Source organism: Sturnus vulgaris, chromosome 26 (assembly GCF_052056855.1).
Source record: "Sturnus vulgaris isolate bStuVul1 chromosome 26, bStuVul1.hap1, whole genome shotgun sequence".
NCBI lineage: Eukaryota > Metazoa > Chordata > Aves > Passeriformes > Sturnidae > Sturnus > Sturnus vulgaris.
In genome coordinates this window covers 2,223,507-2,247,966 of record NC_142268.1, presented here as the reverse complement: position 1 = coordinate 2,247,966, position 24,460 = coordinate 2,223,507, and the positions used below count along the sequence as shown (strand labels likewise).

General features: G+C 66.0%; 4 protein-coding genes across 4 annotated transcripts; 3 read left to right on the top strand and 1 right to left on the bottom strand.

Annotated features, from left to right (window-relative positions):
* Positions 1–1,980: 1,980 nt before the first annotated feature.
* Positions 1,981–5,240, top strand: RPS15 (ribosomal protein S15). The gene is made up of 4 exons (XM_014883064.2): positions 1,981–2,054; positions 2,387–2,472; positions 4,183–4,417; positions 5,071–5,240. The coding sequence occupies exons 1-4, from the start codon at positions 2,052–2,054 to the stop codon at positions 5,182–5,184; spliced, it is 438 nt and encodes a 145-aa protein (XP_014738550.1). The 5' UTR covers positions 1,981–2,051; the 3' UTR covers positions 5,185–5,240.
* A 1,520-nt stretch (positions 5,241–6,760) lies between these two features.
* On the top strand, positions 6,761–22,613 carry APC2 (APC regulator of Wnt signaling pathway 2). Its single transcript, XM_014882895.2, has 15 exons — positions 6,761–6,826; positions 10,822–10,980; positions 11,075–11,165; positions 11,242–11,410; positions 11,479–11,587; positions 11,670–11,783; positions 12,031–12,108; positions 13,339–13,422; positions 13,504–13,885; positions 14,084–14,179; positions 14,275–14,414; positions 14,494–14,571; positions 14,654–14,770; positions 14,912–15,126; positions 15,695–22,613. The coding sequence occupies exons 2-15, from the start codon at positions 10,840–10,842 to the stop codon at positions 21,075–21,077; spliced, it is 7,197 nt and encodes a 2,398-aa protein (XP_014738381.2). The 5' UTR covers positions 6,761–6,826; positions 10,822–10,839; the 3' UTR covers positions 21,078–22,613.
* On the top strand, positions 12,216–13,266 carry LOC148221197 (uncharacterized). Its single transcript, XM_088179340.1, has 2 exons — positions 12,216–12,833; positions 12,891–13,266. Exon 1 carries the CDS (start codon positions 12,288–12,290, stop codon positions 12,591–12,593), a length of 306 nt encoding a protein of 101 aa, XP_088035466.1. The 5' UTR covers positions 12,216–12,287; the 3' UTR covers positions 12,594–12,833; positions 12,891–13,266.
* Positions 21,467–24,450, bottom strand: LOC106857044 (granzyme M-like). The gene is made up of 5 exons (XM_014882871.2): positions 23,918–24,450; positions 23,683–23,827; positions 22,936–23,190; positions 22,599–22,777; positions 21,467–21,720 (listed from the first exon to the last, which is right to left on the bottom strand). Exons 1-5 carry the CDS (start codon positions 24,448–24,450, stop codon positions 21,687–21,689), a joined length of 1,146 nt encoding a protein of 381 aa, XP_014738357.2. The 3' UTR covers positions 21,467–21,686.
* Positions 24,451–24,460: the final 10 nt, after the last annotated feature.

The following is a 24,460-nucleotide window of genomic DNA, read 5'->3' as shown; positions in this document are numbered from 1 at the left end:
TACCAGCCTGTCTCCATTTTTATGGGTATTTTTTTGTTTTGTTTTTGTGAATGTGGGTTTTCTGGAGAAGTCCCTTGAGAGTCCTCAGGGGCAGCTTTGCTTGGGCCTGTGTGGTGTCACTGCCAGGAAGCCACTCCTGGATGGGATCTGACCTGGGGAAGGATCCTCCAACCTGGATCAGATCCAGCTCTTGAAGAACTTTGATCCAACCTGATGTGGTGAAGGGCTTGGACTGGACTGGGTCCAACCAGTGAAGGATCCTCCAGCCTGGACTGGATCCCACCTGCAAGAGATCCATCCCAGGGAAAGGCTTTGATCCAACCTTGTGGTGAAGGGCTTGGACTTGCAGGGGATCCAAGGAGGTGAAGGATTCTCCAGCCTGGATTAGATCCATCCTGGCAAAGGGCTTTGCTCTGGCCTGGCTCAGAGTTGATGTGCTGAAGGGCTCTGATCTGGATCAGAACTGGGCTGGTGAAAGGTTCCAGCCTGAACCAGATCCTCCGTGCTGAAGGGCTCCAGCCTGGCTCAGATCTCACCTGACAAAGGGCTCTTCAAACCCTTGGACTGGCCCTGTCTTAGGTCACACATGATGTGCTGGCAGTGACACAAATGCTGCTCTTCACCCTTCACCTCAAGGCACTGCAGAAAATTGGGTAATTTATGGATTTCTCAGCATCTTCGGTGGAAATCAGTGTCTGTAACTTTGCCTTGCATCTTCTGGAATATCACCCTGGGGTTTGGCTCTGGAATGTGGGGCTAAGCTGTGGGAAAGGATCTCCCTGAGGTGGAAGTGTCCCTTGGCTCAAGGGTAGCCCCAAATCCTGCCCATGGATCCTTCCCCGGGGGCTGTGTCTGTGCTCGTTAGCCCTGTCTGTTGTAATTAATCACTGTTAATGAGGTGGAATTGGGGATGTGTCTGGGATGTGGAGGTCACTGAGTTGCTCCTGGCAGGACTTACATCAGTTCAGAGGATATTTTGTATTTTGTGTGGATCTGGCTCCGCTCCCCGTGAATCCTCCAGGCTCGAATCCTCCTGGCTGCTCCTCACTCCGTTACATCCGTGAGCTCAAAACTCCTGCTGGGACAGGAGCTGCTCCAGCGATGTTTGTGCAGGTGTCACTTCTGAGACCAGCAGGACTCCCTCAGGAAATGGCACGGCACCACCCTGGAGCCTCGGGGACACCCGGAGCGGAGCACACCCAACATCTTCACCCTCTTCTGGGATAAAAGCGTTTGGATTTGGATCCTGCCTGTGCAGAACCAGCTCCTCCAGGCCCGTGTGGGCCGTTAGATCTGGAGCCTCCAGCCGGGCCCCGGACCGGATCGACCTGTGCGGAACGAGCCGGTTCCTCGCGTCCTCACCCAGCCCTCTGCCCGCAGCCCGAGCCGCAGAGCTGCTGCCTCCCCTGGGAACGCGAAGGTGCCTTCCAAAAACCGTGCGGGATGCTCCGAGCTGGCCCGGAGTGGCTGCGAGCTCCAGGTTGTCCCTGTGGCGCTGCCGTCCAGGTGACTGTGACCTGTCACTGCTGGCTTCCACCTCGGGCCAGGGGCAAGGAGGGGCTTCATTGGAACGTGAGGGGCAGCTTCGGGGGAGAAGGGGAGGCTTCCCTGGGCTGTTCCCCAGGCTCAGTTTGGGGTCCCTGTGGGGGTGTCCCTGGGCTTTTCCCCAGGTTCAGTCTAGGATCCCTGGGAATATCTTCGGGCCAATACCCAAGGCTCAATTCGGGATCGCTGGGGATGTCCCCAGGCTCAGTTCGGGGTCCCTAGGGATGTCCTTGGGCCATACCCCAGGATCAGTTTGAGGAGCCTGTGAGTGTTCCCCAGGTTCGATGTGGGGTCCCTGGGAATGTCCTCCAGCCATACCCCAGGCTCAGTCCGTCCCTCACGGGTGTCCCCGCCGTGTCCCCGCGCTGCGGGTGCGGCCCCTTTAAGCGCAGTGAGGGCGGAAGTGCCGCCCGCGCGCGGCTTCTCCGCCCGTTCCGCCCGCGCCGCTCTCGCGAGATTTTCCGCTTCCGGTGGAGGCCTGGCCTTTCCGAGCAGCCCCGGCCAAGATGGTGGGTGCGGGGGAGTCGCTGCCGGCACCATCGGGCTCCATCCGCCGTCATCCGCGCCCCATCTGGGCCTCACCCGCCGCGGTGGCGCCGTCCAGGGCTCGGGGCTTCCCTGTGGGACGGGGAATGGGCGCTGCGGGGGCCGTGGGTGCCCCGACCGGACGGAGCGCAGCGCGGCGGGAACGGGGCTGAGGGGAGGGAGCGGCCTGGGCGCCCCGCGGAGCTCGGTGGGGCCGCGGCCTTCCCGTGTGCGGGGCGGGGAAGGTCCTTGAATCCCCTGATCCCCCTCCCGGGCGGCCGCGACCCCCTGTCCTGACCCCCCTCTCCCGCTGCAGGCGGAGGTGGAGCAGAAGAAGAAGCGAACCTTCCGTAAATTCACCTACCGCGGGGTGGATCTGGACCAGCTGCTCGACATGTCCTAGTAAGGGCTGGGGAGCCCCCCCGGGCTGGGGTTTGCGGGTCGGGGAGCTGCCCCATACTCGAGTTGTGTTCAAATACCGGCAGTAACGCGGGGTTTGGGTGTTCAGCTGCTGCTTTTTGGGCTGTTTAAAGTCCCTCGGTGGCTGACACCGTCAGTGTGGGGCCCCGGGGCCGTGCTCCACACTCCGTTCGGGTGATGCTGTGGGTATGGGATCCCTGGAGCTCCTCGAGGCCGGGCTCACTTGGGGTGACACTTATTTTGGGGTTCCCGGGGGTCTCCCCAACCTCAACCTGGGTAACACAGGGACTTTAAGGTCTCCCCAGGCTCAGTTTGGGATCCTCGAGGTCTCCTCAGACCCCCTGACTCTTGGGGATCTCCCTGAGCCTTAGTTTGGGTAATATTGCCTTCGGGGTCGCTCGAGGTCTCTCCAGGACGTATCCCAAGCTCAGTTTGGGATCCCTGGGGGTGTCCCCAGGCTCAGTCGGGATAATTCTCTGGGTGTGGGGCCCTGTGAGTCTCCTGGGGCTGTACCCCACGCTCTCTCCGGGTTTTTCTGTGGCTGGGGGGTTCCCTGGGCCTGTTCTGGATAACCCCGTTATTGAGGGGTCCCTATGGGACCTCTCCAGGCTGTAGCCCAGGCTCAGTTTGGGCTCCCAGAGGTCTCCCAGGCCATACCCCAAGCTCAGTTGGGGACCCTGAGCCATACCCAGGCTCTGTCTGGTGTCCCTGGGGATGTCCCCAGGCTCAGTCCAGGTAACATCACTGAGTATGAGGCCCTGGGAATCCCTTGGGACTGTACCCCAGGCTCAGCATGGGTAACTCTGGGGTTGTCTCTGGGACTTCCCCAGGCTCAGTCTGGGGTCCCTGGGGGTCTTGGAGCTGTACCCCAGCCTGACTCTGGGTAACTCTGGCTGTGGGGCCCTGAGGGGTCTCCCCATGCTGTAACCCCAGCTCAGTTTGGTGTCCCTGGGCTGTTCCCCAGGCTCAGTTTGGAATCCCTGGAAATGTCCTCGGGCCATACCCCAGACTGGGTTTGGGGTCCCTGGGCTGTTCCCCAGGCTGGGTTTGGGGTCTCTGGGGGTCTCACGAGGCCAAGCTCAGTTTGGGTAACTCTGTGGCTGTGCTGTCTCTGGGCTCTGTCCAGGTCATACCCCAAGCTCAGTGTGGGGTCCCTGGGCTGTTCCCCAGGCTGAGTTTGGGACCCCTGGGCTCTACCCCAGGCTGGGTTTGGGGTCCCTGGGGGTGTCCCTGGGCTGTTCCCCAGGCTGGGTTTGGGGTCCCTGGGTTGTTCCCCAGGCTGGGTTTGGGACCCCTGGGTTGTTCCCCAGGCTGGGTTTGGGGTCCCTGGGCTGTTCCCCAGGCTGGGTTTGGGGTCCCTGGGCTGTTCCCCAGGCTGGGTTTGGGGTCCCTGGGTTGTCCCTGGATTGTTCCCCAGGCTGGGTTTGGGGTCCCTGGGCTGTTCCCCAGGCTGAGTTTGGGGTCCCTGGGCTGTTCCCCAGGCTGGGTTTGGGGTCCCTGGGTTGTTCCCCAGGCTGGGTTTGGGGTCCCTGGGCTGTTCCCCAGGCTGGGTTTGGGGTCCCTGGGTTGTTCCCCAGGCTGGGTTTGGGTATCTCCGTGGCTGTGCTGTCTCTGGGCTGTGTCCAGGCCATACCCCACGCTCAGGCCGGTGTCCCTGGGTGTCCCCTGAGCCGTGCCTGTCCCCGTTTGCAGCGAGCAGCTGATGCAGTTGTACAGCGCGCGGCAGCGGCGCCGCCTGAACCGGGGCCTGCGCCGCAAGCAGCACTCGCTGCTCAAGCGCCTGCGCAAGGCCAAGAAGGAGGCGCCGCCCATGGAGAAGCCCGAGGTGGTGAAGACCCACCTGAGGGACATGATCATCCTGCCAGAGATGGTGGGCAGCATGGTGGGCGTCTACAATGGCAAGACCTTCAACCAGGTGGAGATCAAGGTGAGCTGGCGCCTGGCAGGTGGCTCTCACACCGAGCTCAGCGTCTGGAGTGTTCACTTCTAATTCTGTTATTAAATCCTACTCATTGCCTGTGTCTGGGAGGGTCCAGGCTCCTCCTTGGAGCCAGGGTTGGCTCAGAGGGACACCTGGAGGTGCCACCCTGAGAGCTCCAGGATGCTCCTTGGAGCGGGGTTGGCTCAGAGGGACACCTGGAGGTGCCATCCCAGGGCTGGCCAGCTCCCAGAGGGGTCTCAGTGTGGCTCTGAAGCACTGATGTAGCTGTGGAGTGATCCATGTGCTCAGCCCTGGCTCCCAGCCTGCCAGCACGGCTTTGGGATGAAACAGATCCCTGAACATTCACAGGAATGGAATTACCCACGGGGTGGTGTCACTTGATCCCACCACTGGGATTAAATGTCATTTTTTTTGCATTAAATCCCACCTGGAAGGGCACAAATGCCCCTGTGGCTCCTGTGTCACCTCTCCCGCGAGGGGCAGAGCTGGGGAAGCCCCTCTGGCTCCACATCAAGGCACCAGGGGAGGAGCTCAGCGGGAATAACCGGCTGTGCCAGGCCCCTGCCAGCCCCGGGATGGCGATGGGGATGTCCCTGTGCCCCCTGGCTCTGTCCCAGCACGGATCTCTCCTCTTGCAGCCCGAGATGATCGGCCACTACCTGGGCGAGTTTTCCATCACGTACAAACCCGTGAAGCACGGCCGGCCCGGCATCGGCGCCACCCACTCCTCCCGCTTCATCCCGCTCAAGTAACTCCGGGAGGCAAGGGAGGAGCCTCGTCCAGTGTAAATAAAGAAATTCCACCTGGATCGTCTGTCTCCTGCCTCTCCATTCCCCCGGGGGTGGCCTGGGGTGTGCTAAACTCCACCCTGATTGGGTATTTTCCTGAGTATTCCCAGGTTTTTTGGCACTGCTTCCTGTCGACACCTGCAGCAAACAAATTGTGTGGATTTAGTAAATGAAGGAAATTCCTTGCTCTTTGCTGGGAAGTGGGGAATGGCACTTTATGTTTGCAGCATTTCCATGTATTTAACTTTATTTGTTAATACAAACACTGGGAATGCGGAAATGTGGAATTGGGGGAAGGCAGGGAAGGTTCTCAGGGCTCAGAACCAGCCTGAGCCCCTGGAGAAGCTGCCAAGGCCCAGCACGGGATGTCAAAACCCCAAACCATCATTTTCTCATCCTTAATTTGGGAACCCAAAGGATTTTGGTGACAGGATTTTGGTGGCATCGGGTGGGGGTGAGCTGGGGGTTTGCAGCTCAGGCTGGGAGGGAAGGATGTGTTTTGGGGGATGCTCTCAGGGATGAGGGTGATGATGGGAAGGAAGATGAGTTGATCTCGGGTGGATGATCTGGTTTGTCCCTGAACTGAGCCAAATGAACCCAATGCTCATCACCAGTGCCATGTCACACGGGGAGGCCATCAGTGAAGAGGGACCATTTGTCCCCAGGGTGGTCCTGCCTCGTCCCTGCTGCTGGCCAGGGTCCCTTGGGAGCTCCTCAGGGATCCCTTGGGGCCCAGCTCCAGCTCTTTAAATCTCACACCCTCCACATCCCTTTCCCAGTGGCCGTTTGTCCTTTAGGGAAGGTCCCCTGACTCCAGGTCCCTTTCTGCTCAAGCAATGTCACCTTGAGAGTCCTCCCACCCTCACCGGTGGCGACAGGGAGAGGAGAGCTGGGGTCACTCACTGTCCAGCCGGGGTCCCTGTCCAGCCGGGGCCGTGTGGGGACTCTCAGTCCCGAGGGACAATGCTCAGAGGGCCAGGATGCTCCAGAGGGAGGTGGGTGACAGTGACCTCTGTGAGTGACAGTGACCTCGGTGGGTGACAGTGGCCTGAGCACATGGCAGAAGCCGCGGTCACGGAGGGGATTGGGGTCGTCATGAGGGTCCCGCTCATCCTGGGGGGACACCGGGGCTCAGCCGGTGCTGCCACACCTTGGGTGAGTCCCCAGGGACATGTGGACAGCGCCGGGCGGCTCGTGGGGACGGATTCGGCCGGGAGGGCTGGTTCGGTCTGAGGGGGCCGGTTCGGTCAGGAGGGACCGGTTCGCTCTGTAAGGACTGGTCCGGTCGGGAGCGGCAGGTGCGTTCCGGGACATGGGGATGGGGACGGGGCAGATCTCGGCGTTTTTGCGGAGGCTGGAAAAGAGGCGGATGGAGGGGAACGGAGCCTTACCCGGGGACCTCGTCTCCCCCCGCCCGGCACAGTCCGGGGGGGGGGCGCGGGGAGCCCCCGGTGCCGCCCTCTAACGGCGGCGGCGCCGCTGGAAAATCCCGACCGGGAGCGGGGGGGCGGGGGCGGGATGCGGCTGCTCGGGGCCGCGCCGGAGCCTCGCCCAGCTCCGCACCGCTCCGCACCGCCCCGCGCCGCTCCGCACCGCCGGGGATGAGGTACGGCCGCACCTGCCCCCGCACCCCGAACGCCCCGAGCCCCCCCGGGGGTCCCGGCGGCTCCGGCCGGGGGATGGGGGGAATCGGGGGAAGATGCGCGGCGGGGCCGGGGGAGATCGGGGTGCGGTGTCGGCTTGCGGGGGTTTGGATGCACCGGGGGGGCCCCGATCTGCGCCCCCTCCCCGCGGCGAGGATGCCCCCGGCCCCCCCTGCGCTGCATCCTGCGGCGGGCGCGGCTCCGTCCCGCGGGATCGGGGGGATCGGGCGGATATTGGGGGGACAGGAGGGTTCAGGGCGGATCAGGGGGTTCAGGGTGAATCGGGAGGGTCGGGCAGCGTTTATCCCCCGCATCCTGCAGGGACAAAGGCCGGACAATGCCGGGGCTCGGCGGGGAGTCCGCGGGAGGGGGGGAAAAAGACGGAGCAGAACCTCCCGTCCCCATTCTCACCTTCATCCCCTTCCCATCCCCTTCTCATTCCCATCCTCATTCCCATCGCATCCCCATCTCCATTCCCATCTCCATCCTGCGGGCGAGGCGGGGGAGTCGCCCCTGGGGTGACAGCAGCTCCCCCGCCCTGATGCGAGCTCGGCTCCCCGCAGTTCCCCCCTCCCGATGCTCCCCCAGCACCGCTGGGCCGGGGATTGTGACCGAGCCCCGGACTCGGAGCCCCAAAACCTCACCCAAACCAGCACCCCCAAACCCTCCCCACAAACCCGCACCCTAAATCCACCTCCCAAACCGGTCCCTCAAAAACCTCGGCCTCTAAACCAGCACGTCAACCCCACCCGGGGGGCACCCCAAGGGTGCCAATGCCCTGTCCCCGGGCAGGGGTGTGTGTCCCCAGGCACCCCGGAGGGGGGTGGGGAGGTGGCTGCTGGCTCCAGCACGTTCCACCCCGCTGGCTCCCACGGGCGCCCCGGGGTGTAGGGGGGTAAGAGGGGCCCTACATTGTGGGGGGGGGCTGTGCTGGGGGTGTTGGGGACCCCGATGCTCGCCCCACATCCATCCCCAGGCCACGATGTCGGTGTGTGTGTGTGCAGGTGCTGTGCGGGGGCTGCGGGGTCGATGCTGTGTCAGGATGATGGATCTCAAATCCCTGTGTCCCTCTGTGTGCCCCCACATGTGTGCAGGGTCGAGACGTGGGGGGGGCTGTGCTCCCCGGGGGGGGTTTGCTGTGGCCGGGGGTCCCCGGGGCCGGGTCGATCAGCCCGGGTTGGTGACAACACGCTGTTTGTTTAATGTCCCCGGGGGCTCCGGGGGCTCAGCTGTGGCTTTGGCGATGTGGCTGCACTGGGCTGATGGCTGCAGTCGCTGTCCCCAGCCCCGTTCCCAGAGCTGCTGCCAGGCTGGAGTGAGCCTGGAGGGGTGCAGGGAGCCTGAGGTATCCCCAGGGCTCCCCAGGCTCTGCCCTGCCCAGGCTGAGGTGGCCTTGGCCAAGGTGGCATCACATGTGGTGAGCAGTGGCCAGTGGGCAAGGCACTGCGGCGATGAGCAATGCAGAGGACCGCGGGGTGGTGGGCAGTGGCTACCGTGGGCAGTGCAGTGGCTACCGTGGGCAGCGAGGTGGGCACTGTGGGCAGCGAGGTGGGCAGTGAGCACCCTGGGCAGCGTGGAGGACGGGCAGGGTGTGCTGGGCAGTGCAGCTGCTGCTTCATCTGCTGCCGCATCTGCCCTGCCAGGAAATTGCTGGATGGATCCAGGCCCCACCGGCGGCCTCGGCAGAGAGAGGCCTGGGGTGCCCTCGGCAGAGAGAGGCAGATTTGGGGGGTCGGAGGAGACACACCCAGGACCCCGAGCCATCAGATCCCCCCAGGATCAGCCCATGGCCCCACCTGGGATGCAGCCCGTGGGGGGACACCGGGTCCTGTGGGATAGTGATCATCGCGGTGCTGGAATGTAGCTGCAGCCCCGGCCCCCCTTTCTGCAGCCCCGGCCCCCCTTTCCCGCAGCCCCGGCCCCCCTTTCCCTTTCCCTTTCCCTTTCTCCGCTCCATGGATGCAGGTGCGGCCCCAGCCCCTCCCTGCAGGCTGCAGATCCCGGCGCCGCTGCGGCCGCTGTGCTCGGCCGGCCCTGCCAGGAGCCGGGCGGGGAGGGCAGAGCTCAACTGCCCCCCCACTCCATCAAACCCCCAAAATATCCCAGTCCTGACCCTCCCGGGAGGGCAGCCGGAGCACCCCGGGTTCTTACAGGGTGGGGGTCCCCCAGGGGAGAGGGGGTCTGACTGAGAGTTGGGTTAGACCCACAAGTTTGGGGTGCTGGGGAGAGGGGAACATGTTCCCCTGGAGGAGTGGAAGCCTCTGGTTCCCATTATCCCCTACAGGGCTGAACCCCCACATCCTCCCCGTCTGAGTCCTCAGGAAGGGCCGGGAACCGCCTGTGCTCCCCCATCCCTGTCGCCATAGCAACAGCAGGCCGAGCTCATCCCGCATCCCATATCCCGCATCCCGCATCCATTATCCCGCATCCATCATCTCACCTCCCCCATGTGACGTCCTGCTTTCCACAGCCCCCATTCCTCACCCCGCATTCTGCATCCCTCACCCTGCATCCCATATTCCGAATCCCGCACCCATCATCCCACACCTCGCCCTGCCTCGGTCACCCCGCATCCCAAACCCCGCATTCCACGTTCCCTCACCCCGCATTCCATGTTCCCGCATCCCAAACCCCGCATTCCATGTTCCTGCATCCCTCATTCCATGTTCCTGCATCCCAAACGCCGCATTCCATGTTTCCAAACCCCGCATTCCATCTTCCCACATCCCTCATCCTCATCCCTCCCCCACCCTCCCGCATCCCTCCCTCCCTCCCTCACCCCTCATTGTCCATCCTGCACCCCCAATCCCGCATCCCTCACCCCACACCTCCACCCTTCCCCTGCTCCCCACCCTCTCCCCGAGGTTATTTCTCTCCTGGGGGGGAATTTTCGGCAGCTGGGGGAGGATTGATTTTGTCTCCCTTGGGAATCACGAGTGGATCTGGGCGCTGGGAAGGGGGGACCCCACAGCAGGACCCATAGAGCAGGATATGGGGATCCTCCACTGTGGGGTGGAGTGGTGAGGGAGCGGACTGGGGGGGCCCGGGGTGGCTCCTGGGGGTGAGAAGGACATCGGTGGGGCCTGGGGGCGTTGCTGGGTCCCATCACTGCCTGGTGGGGCCTCTGTGCTGAAAGGGGGTGCAAAAGGACTCGTGGAAGCAGAAGGGCCCCAGGGAGCCTCTGCGGGGCAGATTTGGGGGTGTCAGAGGCGGGAGGGGGGCGATCTCTGCCTCCCCTGACGCTCTGTTGGGGGGGATGTGGGGTGGGGGCAGCAGAGGGGAGCCCCAAACCCCCCATGGCCCCCCCATTGCCGGCTCCCCCCGCTCACACGCGGTGCTGACGGAGGCTCCGCGGGGCCACCGAGCTCCGGCTGCCGGCCCGACCCTCTGGGGGGGTGACCAGGGGTCCCCAGCCCCGGCCCCCCCTCCCCGCGTGTGACAGCGTCGTGTGTGTCCCCCTCCCCACCCCGGGCAGGTGCGAGGGGCGGCGGCGGCGCTGCGGCAAGAGGAGGTTTGGGGGGCTGGGGGCGGCTGGGGGGGCACAGGGAGGGATGAGAGCGTTTAGGGGGGGACACAGCGGGGCGGGGGGGCCGTGGAGGGGCCGGGGCTGCCCCCGGTGCCGGAGGGAGAGGAGAGGGAGAAGGTCGGGAGCGGGAGAAGACAAAAGCGAGACAAAGGGAGCGGAGAGCGGAGCTCTGCGGAGGGTGGGAACCAGGCGGGGGCTGGCGGGGCTGGGGGGGCCCTGCCTGGGGGCGGCGGCGCTGGACCCCCACCCTGAGCTGGGAATGCCCCTCTGGGGGGGTTTGGGGGGGCACCAGCTCCTCCAGAGCTCGGGGGGTGCGGGTGGTGGGGTGCCCGGCGTGTCGTGCCGTGGTCCCGGGTGGGTGCTGGGTGCTGGGGGGGTGTGAGGGTGCTGAGGAGCCCCCCCGGGTGCTGCCCACCCCCAAACCCCCCGCAGGCGCTGGAGGAGGTGAAGATGTCCGGCTCCATCGCCTCGTACGACCAGCTGGTGCGGCAGGTGGAGGCGCTGAAGAAGGAGAACAGCCACCTCCGGCGGGAGCTGGAGGACAACTCCAACCACCTCTCCAAGCTGGAAAATGAGACCTCGGACATGAAGGTGGGGACAGGCCCCCTTGGGAGCAGGGCACAGACCCCAAACTGGGGGTTTATATCCGCTGTCCCCCTCCTCAACGGCTCCATCCCTGTTTTAGGAGGTCCTGAAGCACCTCCAGGGCAAGCTGGAACAGGAGGCCCGAGTCATGGTGTCCTCGGGGCAGACGGAGGTGCTGGACCAGCTCAAAGGTGAGTGCCCGGGCAGGGTGGGGAGGGGGGTGTGACCCCTCCAAGCCCACCCTGACAGCGCTGTCCCCGTCCCCAGCCCTGCAGATGGACATCACCAGCCTCTACAACCTCAAGTTCGCCCCGGAGGTGACGAGCAGCGGGCGTGGTGCCGAGGAGAGCCCGCCGGCCCCCGCCCCGCAGCGGGACGGCCCCGGGGAGCTGGGCAGGGCGACCTTCCGCATGCTGGAGGAGCTGGACCGCGAGAGGTGATGGTCTGGGGGATAAAAGGGGCTGGGGGGGGCCCGGGGTTGTGCTGATGGGGTCCTTCCCGCAGGTGTTTCCTGCTGGGGGAGATCGAGAAGGAGGAGAAGGAGAAGGTCTGGTACTATGCGCAGCTGCAGAGCCTGGCCACTCGCCTGGACGAGCTGCCCCACGTGGAGACGGTGAGTGGGGGGCACCCCCTGTCCCCCCCCTCACAGGCCACGGGGACCCTGCCCCGCTGACGGCACCCCCTGTGCCCCCCAGTTCTCCATGCAGATGGATCTGATCCGGCAGCAGCTGCAGTTCGAGGCGCAGCACATCCGCTCGCTGATGGAGGAACGCTTCGGGACAGCTGATGAGATGGTGCAGAGGGCACAGGTGGGGCCCTTCACCCCCAAAATCCCCCTGCTCCGCTTCTGGGGGGGGCAGACTGATGGGCTCAACTCTGGGCACCCTACGGCAGCTCCTCACACCCTACAGCAGCTCTTTGCACCTCGCACCAGCTCCTCACACCCCGTTCCTTGCACACTCACACCCCATTCCTTGCACACTCGCACCCCTCCCTCCCATTTCTCGCGGTCCTGGGGGGTCCCAGCCCTGTCCAACCCCCTCTCTGCCCCCCCAGATCCGCGCATCCCGGCTCGAGCAGATCGACAAGGAGCTGATGGAGGCGCAGGACAAGGCGCAGCAGCCGGAGCCGCAGGTAGCGGGGCCGGGGCGAGCCCGGTCCCTGCCGGGCGATGGAGCCAGGGATGGGGGGAGGAGGGGGCCAGCACGGCCCCCCCGCCATTGTCCCCGCGCTGTCCCCATCGGCACAGCCAGGGCTTTGTGCGGCTCGGGCACCGTGAAATGGGCAGTTGCCATGGAGACCAGAAGTAGGCCATGGCGGGCGGGCGGCGCGGGGGCTCCCGCGGCTTCTGCCGCCGACGGAGACGCCGGGGTGGGCAGCCTGCCATCATCATCGTCATCGTCATCGTCATCCACATGGGCTGCCATCGGCACGGTCCCACTGTCACCCACAGCCTCAGCACCGTCATTGTCTCGCTGTCATCCACAACTCCGCCACCACCATCATCATCGTCACAGGCCGCCATCGCCATTGCCACACTGTCACCCGCTGCCCCAGCATTGCCATGTCCCATTGTCACCCAGAGCTCCACCATTGTCACCATCACAGGCTGCCAATGACATGGTCCCATTGTCACCCAGAGCTCCACCATCATCATCATCATTGTCATGGGCTACCATCACCATCGCCATTGCCACACTGTCACCCACTGCCCCACCATTGCCACCACCCACTGTCACCCACAGCTCTGCCATTGTCACCATCACAGGCTGCCATCACTATTGTTACATTGTCACCTGCTGCCCCACCATTGCCAGGACCCAGTGTCACCCTCCGCTCTGCCGTTGTCACCATCTCAGGCTGCCATTGCCATGGTCACGCTGTCACCCACAGCCCTGCCATTGTCACCATCTCAGGCTGCCATTGCCATGGTCACGCTGTCACCCACAGCCTCACCATCATCATCGTCATGGGCTGCCATCACCATCATCACAGCCCCACTGTCACTCACTGCTCTGCCATCAACACGGTCCCACCATCACCCACAGCCCCACGTGGCAACACCCACGTCCCCCCATCACCCCCAGATCCCCACGGCCCCCATTTCCAGCCCCTCCATCACTCCGCAGGCTCAGCCCCTGCCCCCTCCCCGCCGCCCACCCTCTCACTCGCCCACGCTCTCCCTTCCCTTCCCCGCGGCTGCAGCAGCCCCCCCATCCCAACCATCCCTGATTTTAGCTCAAAACTCCCCCCTGGCACTGACGGAATCGAGATGGGAACCGTGGGGGGTGGCGGGGGAGCGGGGAGGGGCTGGGCAGGGGGGCGCAGCAATGCAGCCCCCCCCACCTGCCCTCTCCTCTGCAGCTCTGCGGGAAGGTCCCGGGCATGGAGGGGGACCCGGGCAGCCTGGACCCCCCGACACACCCCGAGGAGGGCGGCAACACCAAGGTGAGGGGCAGCACCGGAGCCCGGCTGGGGTGGGCTGAGCCCGGGGAAGGGCTGAGCGTGACCCCGTGTGCCCCCCCGCAGGTGGAGGTGGTCTTCTGGCTGCTGTCCATGCTGGCCACCCGCGACAAGGAGGACATGTCCCGCACGCTGCTGGCCATGTCCAGCTCTCAGGAGAGCTGCCTGGCCATGCGCAAGTCGGGCTGCCTGCCCCTGCTCATCCAGATCCTGCACGACTCCGACGGGGAGCCGGGGCCCCCCGAGAGCCCCACGGGTGCCAAGGACGCGCGGATGAGAGCCAACGCTGCCCTGCACAACATCGTGTTCTCCCAGCCCGACGAGGGCCAGGCCAAGAAGGAGATGAGAGTGCTCCATGTGCTGGAGCAGATCCGCTCCTACTCGGAGACCTGCTGGGACTGGCTGCAGATGCAGAGCAGGGACGGGGCACGGGGCCTCGAGGGCGCCGGTACGGGGAGGGACTGGGGGGGACTGGGAGAGGCTGGGAGGGGCTGGGGGGTGGACTGCGAGGGGCTGGGAGGGGCTGGGAGAGGCTGGGAGGGGCTGGGAGAGTCTGGGAGGGGCTGGGGGGGACTGGGAGGAGCTGAGAGGGGCTGGGGGGGCTGGGAGGGGTTGGGAACATCCTGTGTGACACATCCCCCCGCAGTGCCAGTGCCCATCGAGCCCCAGATCTGCCAGGCCACCTGTGCCATCATGAAGCTGTCCTTTGACGAGGAATACCGGCGGGCCATGAACGAGCTGGGTGAGCGCGGGGAGGGGGCTCCTTCCCTCTGCACCGCACCCAGATGGGGTGCTGGAGGTGGGGGAACCCCGAATGACCCCTCCCTCGTCCCACAGGTGGGCTGCAGGCGGTGGCCGAGCTGCTGCAGGTGGACTACGAGATGCACAAGATGACCAACGACCCCCTGAACCTGGCGCTGCGGCGCTACGCGGGGATGGCCCTCACCAACCTCACCTTCGGAGATGTGGTCAACAAGGTGGGGGTCGGCGTTTGGGGGGGATCAGCAGGGTCTGGGGGTCACGAGGTCACCCTCACCACCTTCATCCCCCCCGCAGGCCACGCTGTGCTCCCGCCGGGGCTGCATGGAGGCCATCGTGGCTCAGCTGGGCTCCGACAGCGAGGAGCTGCACCAGGTGGGTGCTGGTGGGGTTCTCCGGGGTGGGGGACAGGTAGGGGACAGTCCCCGTGGTCACTCACCCCGCTCTGCCCCTCCAGGTGGTCTCCAGCATCCTGAGGAACCTCTCCTGGCGCGCTGACATCAACAGCAAGAAGGTGCTGCGGGAGGTGGGCAGCGTCACCGGGCTGACACGCTGTGCCCTGCACGCTGGCAAGGTGAGCCCAGGGCAGGTGACAGCGGGCACAGAGTGACCAGACAGACCTGGCAGGGCTGTGCGTCCCCCCGAGGTGGGTGACAGCGGGCACAGGGTGACAGGGACAGGGCTGACAGGAGTTGTGTGTCCCCTCCCGGCGCAGGAGTCGACGCTGAAGAGCGTCCTGAGCGCGCTGTGGAACCTCTCGGCGCACAGCACGGAGAACAAGGCGGCCATCTGCGCGGTGGAGGGGGCCCTGGGCTTCCTGGTCAGCACCCTCACCTACAAGTGCCAGAGCAACTCCTTGGCCATCATCGAGAGCGGTGGTGGCATCCTCAGGAACGTCTCCAGCCTCGTGGCCACGCGGGAGGATTACAGGTGAGGGGCACCTGAGGAACCCAGGGCACCACGGAGCCCAGGGTGGCATCGGGGAATGCCATGGCTGGGGGTTGGATGGAGATGATGGAGATGGAGATGATGGAAATGGAGGACTTTGGGGACCATGGATGGTTTTGGAGGATGGGGGTACAAGGGGGATGGAGATGGGGAGACCTTGGACACCAGGGATGGCACTGGGGGATGCCATGGCTGTGGGTAGGATGGGAATGGAGATGGAGATGGAGATGATGGAGATGGAGATGGAGATGATGGAGATGGAGATGATGGAGATGGAGATGGAGATGGAGATGGAGATGGAGATGGAGATGGAGATGGAGATGGAGATGGAGATGATGGAGATGGAGATGGAGGACTTTGGGCACCATGGATGTCATTGAGGGATGCCATGGCTGGGGGTGCTGCACGATCAGGGGCACTGCAGACCCCAGGGACAGCACTGTGGGGATATCGTGGCTGGGCAGGGCTGGGGTCACCTTACACTCCTGGAATGGGGCGGGAAGAGGTCCAGGACCATCCTGACAGCCGGGGGGTCCCCTCTGTCCCACAGGCAGGTGCTCCGGGACCACAACTGCCTGCAGACGCTGCTGCAGCACCTGCGCTCGCACAGCCTGACCATCGTCAGCAACGCCTGCGGCACCCTCTGGAACCTGTCTGCCCGCAGCCCCCGCGACCAGGAGCTGCTGTGGGACCTGGGGGCGGTCAGCATGCTCCGCAACCTCATCCACTCCAAGCACAAGATGATCGCCATGGGCAGCGCGGCCGCGCTGCGCAACCTCCTCACCAACCGGCCCCCCAAGTACAAGGACGCGGCCGTGGTGTCGCCGGGCTCCTGCATGCCCTCGCTCTACATGCGCAAGCAGAAGGCGCTGGAGGCCGAGCTGGACGCCAAACACCTGGCAGAGACCTTTGACACCATGGAGAAGCAGAGCCTGAAGGGCCAGAGCGCCAAGAAGCCGATGCGGCACATGGAGAGCCTGGTGAAGGATTACGCCTCCGACTCCGGCTGCTTCGACGACGATGAGGTGCCCAACATCTCCACTGGGGTGGAGACAGCCAGCGCCTCGGTGCTCTCCATGTTCCTCAACTCCTCCTTCCTGCAGGGCCAGGCGCTGCCGCGGGCGCTGGCGCAGCGGCGCTGCCCGGAGCCGGAGAAGGACGGCAGCGGGAAGGCGGCCGAGCCCAAGAAGCCGCCGCTGCCGGAGGACGACGTCTCGCTGGCAGCCGAGAAGTTGGCCAACAAGATCTCCAGCACGGTGGCCAAGATCGACAAGCTGGTGGAGGACATTTCCACCATGCACAACTCCTCGGATGACAGCTTCAGCCTCAGCTCCGAGGATCACTGCCTGGACTGGCAGTACGGCCCCGAGGACGGGCACGAGGCGCGGGCCCAGTCCTGCTCGCCGTGCCGGCTGTCGGACGCCGGCGGCTTCGCCAAGAGGGAGAGCCTGAGCCGGGCACACACCCTGCTGCGGCTGAAGACGGCCTACACCAGCCTGTCCACCGACAGCCTCAACAGCGGCAGCACCAGCGATGGCTACTGCACCAAGGAGCACATGAAGCCCTGCCCCAGGGCCGCCTTCCTGGACTATCGTGACGAGCTGCAGCGCTACCAGAAGCGGCCCAGCCGGCTCGACCTTAAGAGCATCCTGGGCAAACCGGAGAGGGCCGAGCCCCCTGCGCGGGACCCAGCTGAGCCAGACAAACCTGAGCAGCGGGACCTGCCCGAACGGGCCAAGAAGGTGGTGACTTTCCCCAGCCCCAAGGTGCCGGAGAAGGAGATGGAGTGGAAGAAGGAGGTGGGCACCAAACCCCCCACCGACCCCCATGTTCGCACCATCAAGCTCTCTCCATCCTACCAGCACATCCCCATGCTTGAAGCCCTGGCCAAGAGCAGCACAGCTGCTGGCCACCAGCCCTCCCTGCTGGGCAGGAAGCAAGCCTGGCTCCCCCCGGCGCTGCTGCAGGCGGCCGAGCCCCTGAGCAAGATCCCGGAGAAGCTTCCAGCCCAGCCACCGGCCTCGGCAGAGCAGGAGTCGGTGCAGAAGTACTCGGTGGAGGACACCCCAATCTGCTTCTCCCGGTGCAGCTCCCTGTCCTCCCTCTCCTCGGCAGACAACGTGCTGGACGGGCAGAGCCACAGCGAGAACGACCTGGATAGCGACTCCTCCCTGGAGATCCTGGAGATGGAGGAAGGGGACGCAGAAGGGGAGGATGGGAGGCAGGAGAAGGACAAGGTGGTGGATCCGGGTCCCACCACACCAGTGGGGATCTCCCAGCCCATCACCATCCCCTTCCCGAAGCGTGACAAGATTTTCCTGCGGGAGGCCTCGCCCTCACGCCAGGAGGACCTGACGCCCTCGAGCTCCTCGGAGAATTACATCCAGGAGACGCCGCTGGTGATGAGCCGCTGCAGCTCCGTCAGCTCCCTGGGCAGCTTCGAGAGCCCCTCCATCGCCAGCTCCATCCAGAGCGACCCGTGCAGCGAAATGATCAGCGGCACCATCAGCCCCAGCGAGCTGCCCGACAGCCCCGGGCAGACCATGCCCCCCAGCCGCAGCAAGACTCCCCTCTTCGAGCTGGGCTGCCAGCCGGAGAAGGAGACCAGCCAGTTCAACATCCAGTGGGAGAACAACGTCAAGAAGTTCATGGAGATCACCGACTTCAAGGAACGCTTCCAGCTGCCCCAGGACCTGGACTCCATGGTTTACTTCACGGTGGAGAAACCCAACGAGAACTTCTCGTGCGCCTCCAGCCTGAGCGCCCTGCCCCTGCACGAGCACTACGTCCAGAAGGACGTGGAGCTCAAGCTGATTCCCACCTTCCCGGAGAAGAACAGCCTGAACTTCGCGGCTCACGAGAAGCGGGAGGAGCGGCGGGAGGAGCGCTACCTGGAGGGCCGGAGAAGGGCCGAGCGCCCCGAGCCCCCCGACGACGACGACATCGAGATCCTCAAGGAGTGCATCAGCTCGGCCATGCCCTCCCGCTTCCGCAAGGTCAAGACCTCGCTGCTGTCGGGCCAGGTGCTGCACCCGCAGACCAAGAAGCCGCTGCACGTCCCGGTGTACATGCTGGTGCCGGCCCACGCCCACCCCGGCGTCCCCAAGCACCTGCGAGCCACCGCCCGCGACCTCTTCAAGGACGACGACTCCTTCACCGACTCGGCCGACGGGACCCCCGTCAACTTCTCCAGCGCCGCCTCGCTGAGCGACGAGACCCTGCGGTACCCGGCGGGCGAGGAGGGCGAGCACCCCGTGGCCGAGCGGCGCCGAGAGCCCGGCAGCATCCCGGCCCGCAGAGCCGCCTCCGGCAGCTCGGCCCCCGCCCGCCTCAGCTCCACCGGGAAAGGCAAAGCGGGGCCGGGCCGCGGGGATGGCAAGAGGGGCCAGACCCTCCCGAAGGGCACAGCCAGCCTGGAGCTGGGCGTGGGCAGGGCCAGCGGTGCCCCCGGGAGGAAGGATGACGCTCTGGACGATGGAGTGGTGTTCCAGTCGCTGTGCCACACCACGCCGACGGAGGAAGCCGTCTACTGCTTCTACGATCCGGATTTGGACGAGCTGCCCGAGGCGGGCAGGGACGGGTCCGGCAGCAGAGCCCAGCCCGGCCGGGCACCGCGGAGGGAGCGCTGGGGAGGCTCCGTCCCCCACAAGGACCCCGAGCCCGGTCCTCGTCCGGCGAAGACAAAGCCTCAAAACAACCTGATCGCCGACGAGACGCCGCCGTGCTACTCCCTGAGCTCCTCCATGAGCTCCCTGAGCGACGCCAACCTCTCCGAGGGCGAGGAGCGGGGCCAGCCCTGCGGCAAAGCCACGTGGCCGAGGTCAGCTGCAGTGGGGCAGGCGCAGGGGGGCTCGCCCAGCTCCCCCAGCCTCAACTCGGAGGATGATCTGCTGCAGAAGTGCATCGGCTCGGCCATGCCCAAGCGCCGGCGGCCCGCGGCTCGCCGCAGGCTGGTGGAGAGAAAGCAGAAGCCGCCGAGCGCCGGCGGGAGGGAACGGAAAGCCGAAACCAGGCATCAAAACCCCGAGGAGGACCCCGGCTCCGATCGGGGCTCCGACCTGGACAGCGTGGAGTGGCAAGCCATCCAGGAGGGAGCCAACTCTATCGTCACCTGGCTGCACCAGGCTGCGGCCTCGCTGTCCCGGGAGCCTTCCTCCGAGTCCGACTCCATCCTGTCCTTCATGTCGGGGCTCTCGGTGGGCTCCACGCTGCAGCTGTCGCTGGGCAAGCAGGAGAAGCAGCGGTCCGGCAGCGCTTCTGGCCGGGAGCCGGCGAGGAGGGAGCACAGCAAGGGCCGCCCGGAGCGCAAGGACGCGGCCGGTGCCCGTCCCGCCGGCCGGGCCAGCTCCAGGCCGGAGCGGAGCCCGGCGCCCGCCAAGCCGGTGCCCAACCTGCCCGTGGTCTTCCGCGGCAGGACCGTCATCTACATGCCCAACCTGGCCAAAGATGCCCCCAGCCCACGGGCCACCCCGAAGAAAAGCCCCGCGGCCAAGCCCGAGGCGCCGCCGGCCAAGAACCTCTCTTTGAGCCAGCAGCGCTCTCGGAGCCTGCACCGGCTGGGCAAAGCCCCCGAAACTGGGGAGCTGGCGCTGCCCAAGAGGAGCACGACCCCGCCCGCCCGCATGGGCAAAGGCCCCCCCTCCTCGGGCTCCTCCCGCACCTCCACGCCCTCCCAGCACGCCCCCAAGAAGCTGCCGTCGCCCTCCCAGGTCACCAAACAGGGCGGCCCGGCCGCGGGCAAGGCGAGCGGCTCCTCCTCCCCGCCGGGACCCCCGGCCAGAGCCCCGGCCCCCAAATCCCCGGCTCCCAAGCAGTCCAAGACACAGAAGTCGCCCGTGCGCATCCCCTTCATGCAGAAGCCCAGCAGGAAGGTGCTGCCGGGCCGGGGGGCCATGCCGGTGCTGGAGGAGCAGGTCGATGGCTCCAAGGCTCGGCCCGGGGGCCCGGGGGGCAGCCGGCTCAACCTGGTGCGGATGTCATCGGCCCGCTCGAGCGGGAGCGACTCGGACCGCTCCGGCTTCCTGCGCCAGCTCACCTTCATCAAGGAATCCTCCAGCCTGCTGCTGCGGCACCGCTCCGACCTGTCCCCGGTGCCGCCGGCCACCTCTCTGCCTCGCCGGGGCTCCCCCCAGCGCAGCCGAGCCGCTCTCCCGGCCGTGTTCCTCTGCTCCTCCCGCTGCGACGAGCTCAAGGCGGCCAAAGCTGCGACCCCCGGCCAGCGGCCGCTCATCCCCAGAGCCCAGCCCGGCGGCAAAGCCGCGACCGGGATCAAACCGCCTCGCCGGACCAGCTCCGAGAGCCCGTCCCGGCTGCCGGTGAAGACCAGCGCGCCCGCGGCCGAGCCCTTCAAGCGCTACTCATCCTCTCCCAACATCAGCGTGCCCAGGCGAGCGGCCAGCCCGTCCTCCGTGCGCTCCGAGGCGGCGGCGCGGCGGCGGCAGAACGAGCCGGCTCCCGGGGGCCCGCCGGGAAAGCCGCCGGTGGTGGTGATGAAGGGCACGTGGCGGAGGATCCGGGACGAAGACATCCCGCACATCCTCAAGAGCACGCTGCCCTCCTCCGCGCTGCCCCTGGCAGGCTCCGGCGACGAGGAGGAGCCCCCCGGCACCCCCGGAACTCCCAGGAAAACCAGCGACGCCGTGGTGCAGACCGAGGACTTCGCCACCTCCAAGACAAACTCCAGCACCTCTCCCACGCTGGAGACCCGCGAGGGACCCCCGCACCCCCGAGTCACCGGCGATGGTGAAGCCCCCGCGCCCGCCAAGGCCGCCCTGCCCATCTCCTTCGGCCACGAGGCGCCCGCCGGGACCTTCCCCGGCAGCCGGCACGGCTCGCCCAGCAAGGCCGCCCGGGTCACCCCCTTCAACTACGTGCCCAGCCCCATGGCGGTGACGGCGGTGGCCGACAAGGCGGTGGAGAAAATCCAAGCTTGATGATGCCCCAGTGAGGGTCCTGTGACACTCCCAGCCCCACAGGAGCTGGCCAGGACTGTTTTGGGGACACACATGGGGATGTGGGACAGCTGGGGACCACTGAGTCACCTCAACCCGCTGCTGGCCTCGGCTGGGGTCTTCTGTGCTGGAGCATCACAATTCCCAGCAGCAAGGACTGGACAGAACTGGGAACGTTTTGGGTGTGACACTCCGAGCTGGGGCGGTTCTCATGGACCATGTCCTGCCCCTGATGGACATCCAAGCTGAGGTGGGGCCGTGTCCCCATGTGCCCCCATCCTGCTCACCCAGGCGTTGAGGCACAGCTGATCCCACACGCCGGGGAGCTGACACAGCACATCCAGTACCAGGAAAACCCAACACGCTCCAGCTTGTCTGGCACCAACTCTGGCTCTGCCAACGATGGCAGCTCTTTTATTAATGAGGAACGCAGGGGAGAAGCTTTGGAGGGGGAGATGGGGACCAGGATCCCCCTTTGTGCTGCTGGAGGGTCCTGATTGCTGAGGTGGTGGCAGGCGGAAATGGTGCAGGAGGAGCAGGGCAGGGATCGTGGGGGTGGCTGGGTCCCGACGGGCTCATCCCAGCGGCTGCTTACAGGGTGCTGTCACCAGGCTGGGGGGCTGCTCTGGAAAGGGACAGGGTGCTGAGCTGGCACCGGGATGCCCAACCCCCAGGAAAGGGTCTGGGGTCCCTCACCTTCACCCACAGCCCCCCCAGCCTCCCACCCCCAGGGCAGAAGAGCCTCGGCTCGCAGCCAGGATCCCGGTGTGTCCTTGTGGATGTGGACACGAATCCATCCAGGACTGGATTACGCCCACGAGCACGGGGCCTCCCAGCCCCAAAACCCTGAGGACAACCCCGCTCCTGCTGCCAGCCAGGCCCAGGTGCCGAAATTTGGGTGTGTGGGAAGTGCCTCGGCCCCTGGGAGTGGGATGGGCTGCAGAGGGACCCCCGATCCAGGTGGTCCCAGACCCCTCGGATGCCTCCCGGTCCTACATCATGCTTTGGATGGGGTGACCTTTGTGTCCCCCATCCCTCTCAGTGCCACGGGAGGCTACAGGGACACACACAGGGCTATGGGGACATGTGCAGGGGACACACCTGGGTGGCTGTGGGGACACAGTGAGGGGCTCTGGGGACACACAGTGGGGCCAGGGAGACACCAGGATCTTGGGGATACGCAGGGGGTCCCCAGGGATGTGCACTGGGGTCGTGGGGCCACCCCGGTGCCCACTGGAGCCCCCCTGCCCTGGTAGTGGCCGGCACGGAGGGACCAGAGGCCGGGACTGAAGAAAAGGAGGAAAATCGCAGGAGCAGCACTGCCGAGTGCTGTAAGGGAGCGCAGGGATGGCAGGAGGGCCAGCATCGCCCCCGGGGTCCAAGCCACCGCCCTCCCCCTTCTCCACCGACAATCCCGCCGGGCTCCGCTCGCCGTCACTGTATCTATGTACTAAGGATGTTCTTTTACCAGACTCTGGACACTATTCCCAATTAAAAGCCAACCTGTGTAAATAGGAAGGTGCGCAGCCCCTCTTCAGCGTTTTCTGGATCCATTTCTTGTACTTCACGGTCGAGATGGCCACCGGCGGCTTGAAAGGGTCAGTGGGGTGGTCGCTTCTGAAGGACATCACGCCGGCCACTGCCGGCCGCTTCCCGCACACCAGCGGACTCCCCGAGTCACCCTGGGAGGGGGAGGGTGACACCGTGGAGTGGATCCCGACCAGGGGACAGGGACCCCCAGCATGGCCAGGGGAGCTCAGGTGAGCATCCTCCCCGGAGCCCCCCGCACCCCGCTCGGGGTGGGCAGAGCTTTGTAGCCCTTGGACCCCCAAACTCTCACCTCGTCAGGTGCCGAGCCGCGGCGCAGCCCCTGGAAGCAAATCATGGCGGGGCCGATGCCGCCCTCCCAGAAGCGGCTGCTGTTGCACATCCGCTTGTCCAGCACCGTCACCTCCATCTCCTGCAGGGTGGGCGACAGCTCCCGGCCCCGCCAGACCCCCCAGCCCGCCAGGCTGCACCGAGTCCCCGGCGCCGGCTCCTTCCTCGCCAGCGAGATCAGCTTCCGTGTTTTGCTCGGTGTCACCTTCCCGTCCAGCTGCGGGCGGGGGGCGGCGTCAGACCCCCCCCCCCCCCCCCTCCACGGGCAGAGGGGCTGGCAGGGAGCGCCCCAACACCGCGGGTGGGGGGTCAAATGGGAGCACCCCCATACTGTGGGTGGGGGGTCAAAGGGGAGCACCCCGATGCTGTGGGTGGGGGGCTGGGGGGACCCCCCCAATACCGCAGGTGAGGGGTCAAGGGGAGCATCCCGATGCTGTCGGTGGGGGGTCAAAGGGGAGCCCCCAGTACCGCTGATGGGGGACTGAGGACGAGCCCACGGGTCGAAGGGAAGCACCGAGCCCGTGCAGCGCCCATGAGCGGGGGGATGACACCCAGGTGTGAAATCTCTTGGGGGTGAGAAGCGGAAATGTCACCGAGCCGCTCGCCTCGGCACAGTGCGAACAGAACCCCCGCCCATTCCCGGCAGCGCTTCCCGGCCCCGCCGCCGCTCCGGCCCCGCCTCGGAGCCTTCCCCGCGCCACATTCCCACCTGGAGCAGGAGCAGGTCGTTCTCCATCGTCGTATTGTCGTAGCCGGGGTGGGGACAGGCAGCCCGGATGGGGAAACGCTGCGTGCCCGGCTCGCGATCCCGCCAGTTGTGCAGCCCCACCACCAGCAACCCCTTGCGCAACGACCTGCCCCGGCCCGGGAGCGGTGTCAGCCCGGTACCGGACACCCGGAGCCCCGTCCCTTCCCCGGGCAGGACACAGCCGTGCCGGACTCACCCCTGAGGCAGGCAGTGCGCGGCCGTGAGCACCCAGCGCCGGTGCACCAGCGCTGCCCCGCAGCTGTGACACCCGCTGACCTGGAGGGACACCATGTAGGGCCGGGAGTGCGCTTTGGCCTCGTGTCCCCCGATGATCGACGGCTGGAGCAAGGTCTCGTCCCCACCAGCATCTGTCACCGCCCCGGCCAGTGACTCCGAGCCCGCACTGGCCACGCCGGACCCACCGTCCAGGTGCTCACCCCAAAGGAGGGGCGACAGCAGCAGCAGCAGCAGCAGCTCCAGGCAGCCCCTCGCCCCCATCCCGCCTGCTCCGGTGCTGTTGCCGAGCTGGAGGAGCCCCAGGTCGCGTGTGACAGCAGAGCAGGACAGCAGCGAGGTACAAATCCCGCTCAGGGGGACAGGAAGGGGAAGTAGCACCCACAAGGTAACACCTGTGGGGGGTGGGAAACGCCCACGGCCCCCCCAGCGCTCGGCTTTGCAGACAGAAAGCAGCACCAAAAATGGGGATTTATGAGATTTATGACAGCTCATAGTGCAGAGT

Bases quoted from the DNA above. Each gene is read 5' to 3' on its own strand.
- RPS15 (XM_014883064.2), top strand. The intron at 2,473-4,182 runs GTAAGGGCTGGG...CCCCGTTTGCAG, and splicing joins CAGCTGCTCGACATGTCCTA to CGAGCAGCTGATGCAGTTGT. The intron at 4,418-5,070 runs GTGAGCTGGCGC...CTCCTCTTGCAG, and splicing joins TCAACCAGGTGGAGATCAAG to CCCGAGATGATCGGCCACTA.
- APC2 (XM_014882895.2), top strand. From the start codon at position 10,840: ATGTCCGGCTCCATCGCCTCGTACGACCAGCTGGTGCGGCAGGTGGAG. The intron at 11,166-11,241 runs GTGAGTGCCCGG...CCCCGTCCCCAG, and splicing joins GGTGCTGGACCAGCTCAAAG to CCCTGCAGATGGACATCACC. The intron at 13,886-14,083 runs GTACGGGGAGGG...ATCCCCCCGCAG, and splicing joins ACGGGGCCTCGAGGGCGCCG to TGCCAGTGCCCATCGAGCCC.
- LOC148221197 (XM_088179340.1), top strand. From the start codon at position 12,288: ATGGCGGGCGGGCGGCGCGGGGGCTCCCGCGGCTTCTGCCGCCGACGG.
- LOC106857044 (XM_014882871.2), bottom strand. From the start codon at position 24,450: ATGAGCTGTCATAAATCTCATAAATCCCCATTTTTGGTGCTGCTTTCT. The intron at 23,191-23,682 runs GTGGGAATGTGG...CCCCGCCCGCAG, and splicing joins ACGACCTGCTCCTGCTCCAG to CTGGACGGGAAGGTGACACC. The intron at 21,721-22,598 runs GTTGGCTTTTAA...GTCCCTTTCCAG, and splicing joins GCACCTTCCTATTTACACAG to AGCAGCCCCCCAGCCTGGTG.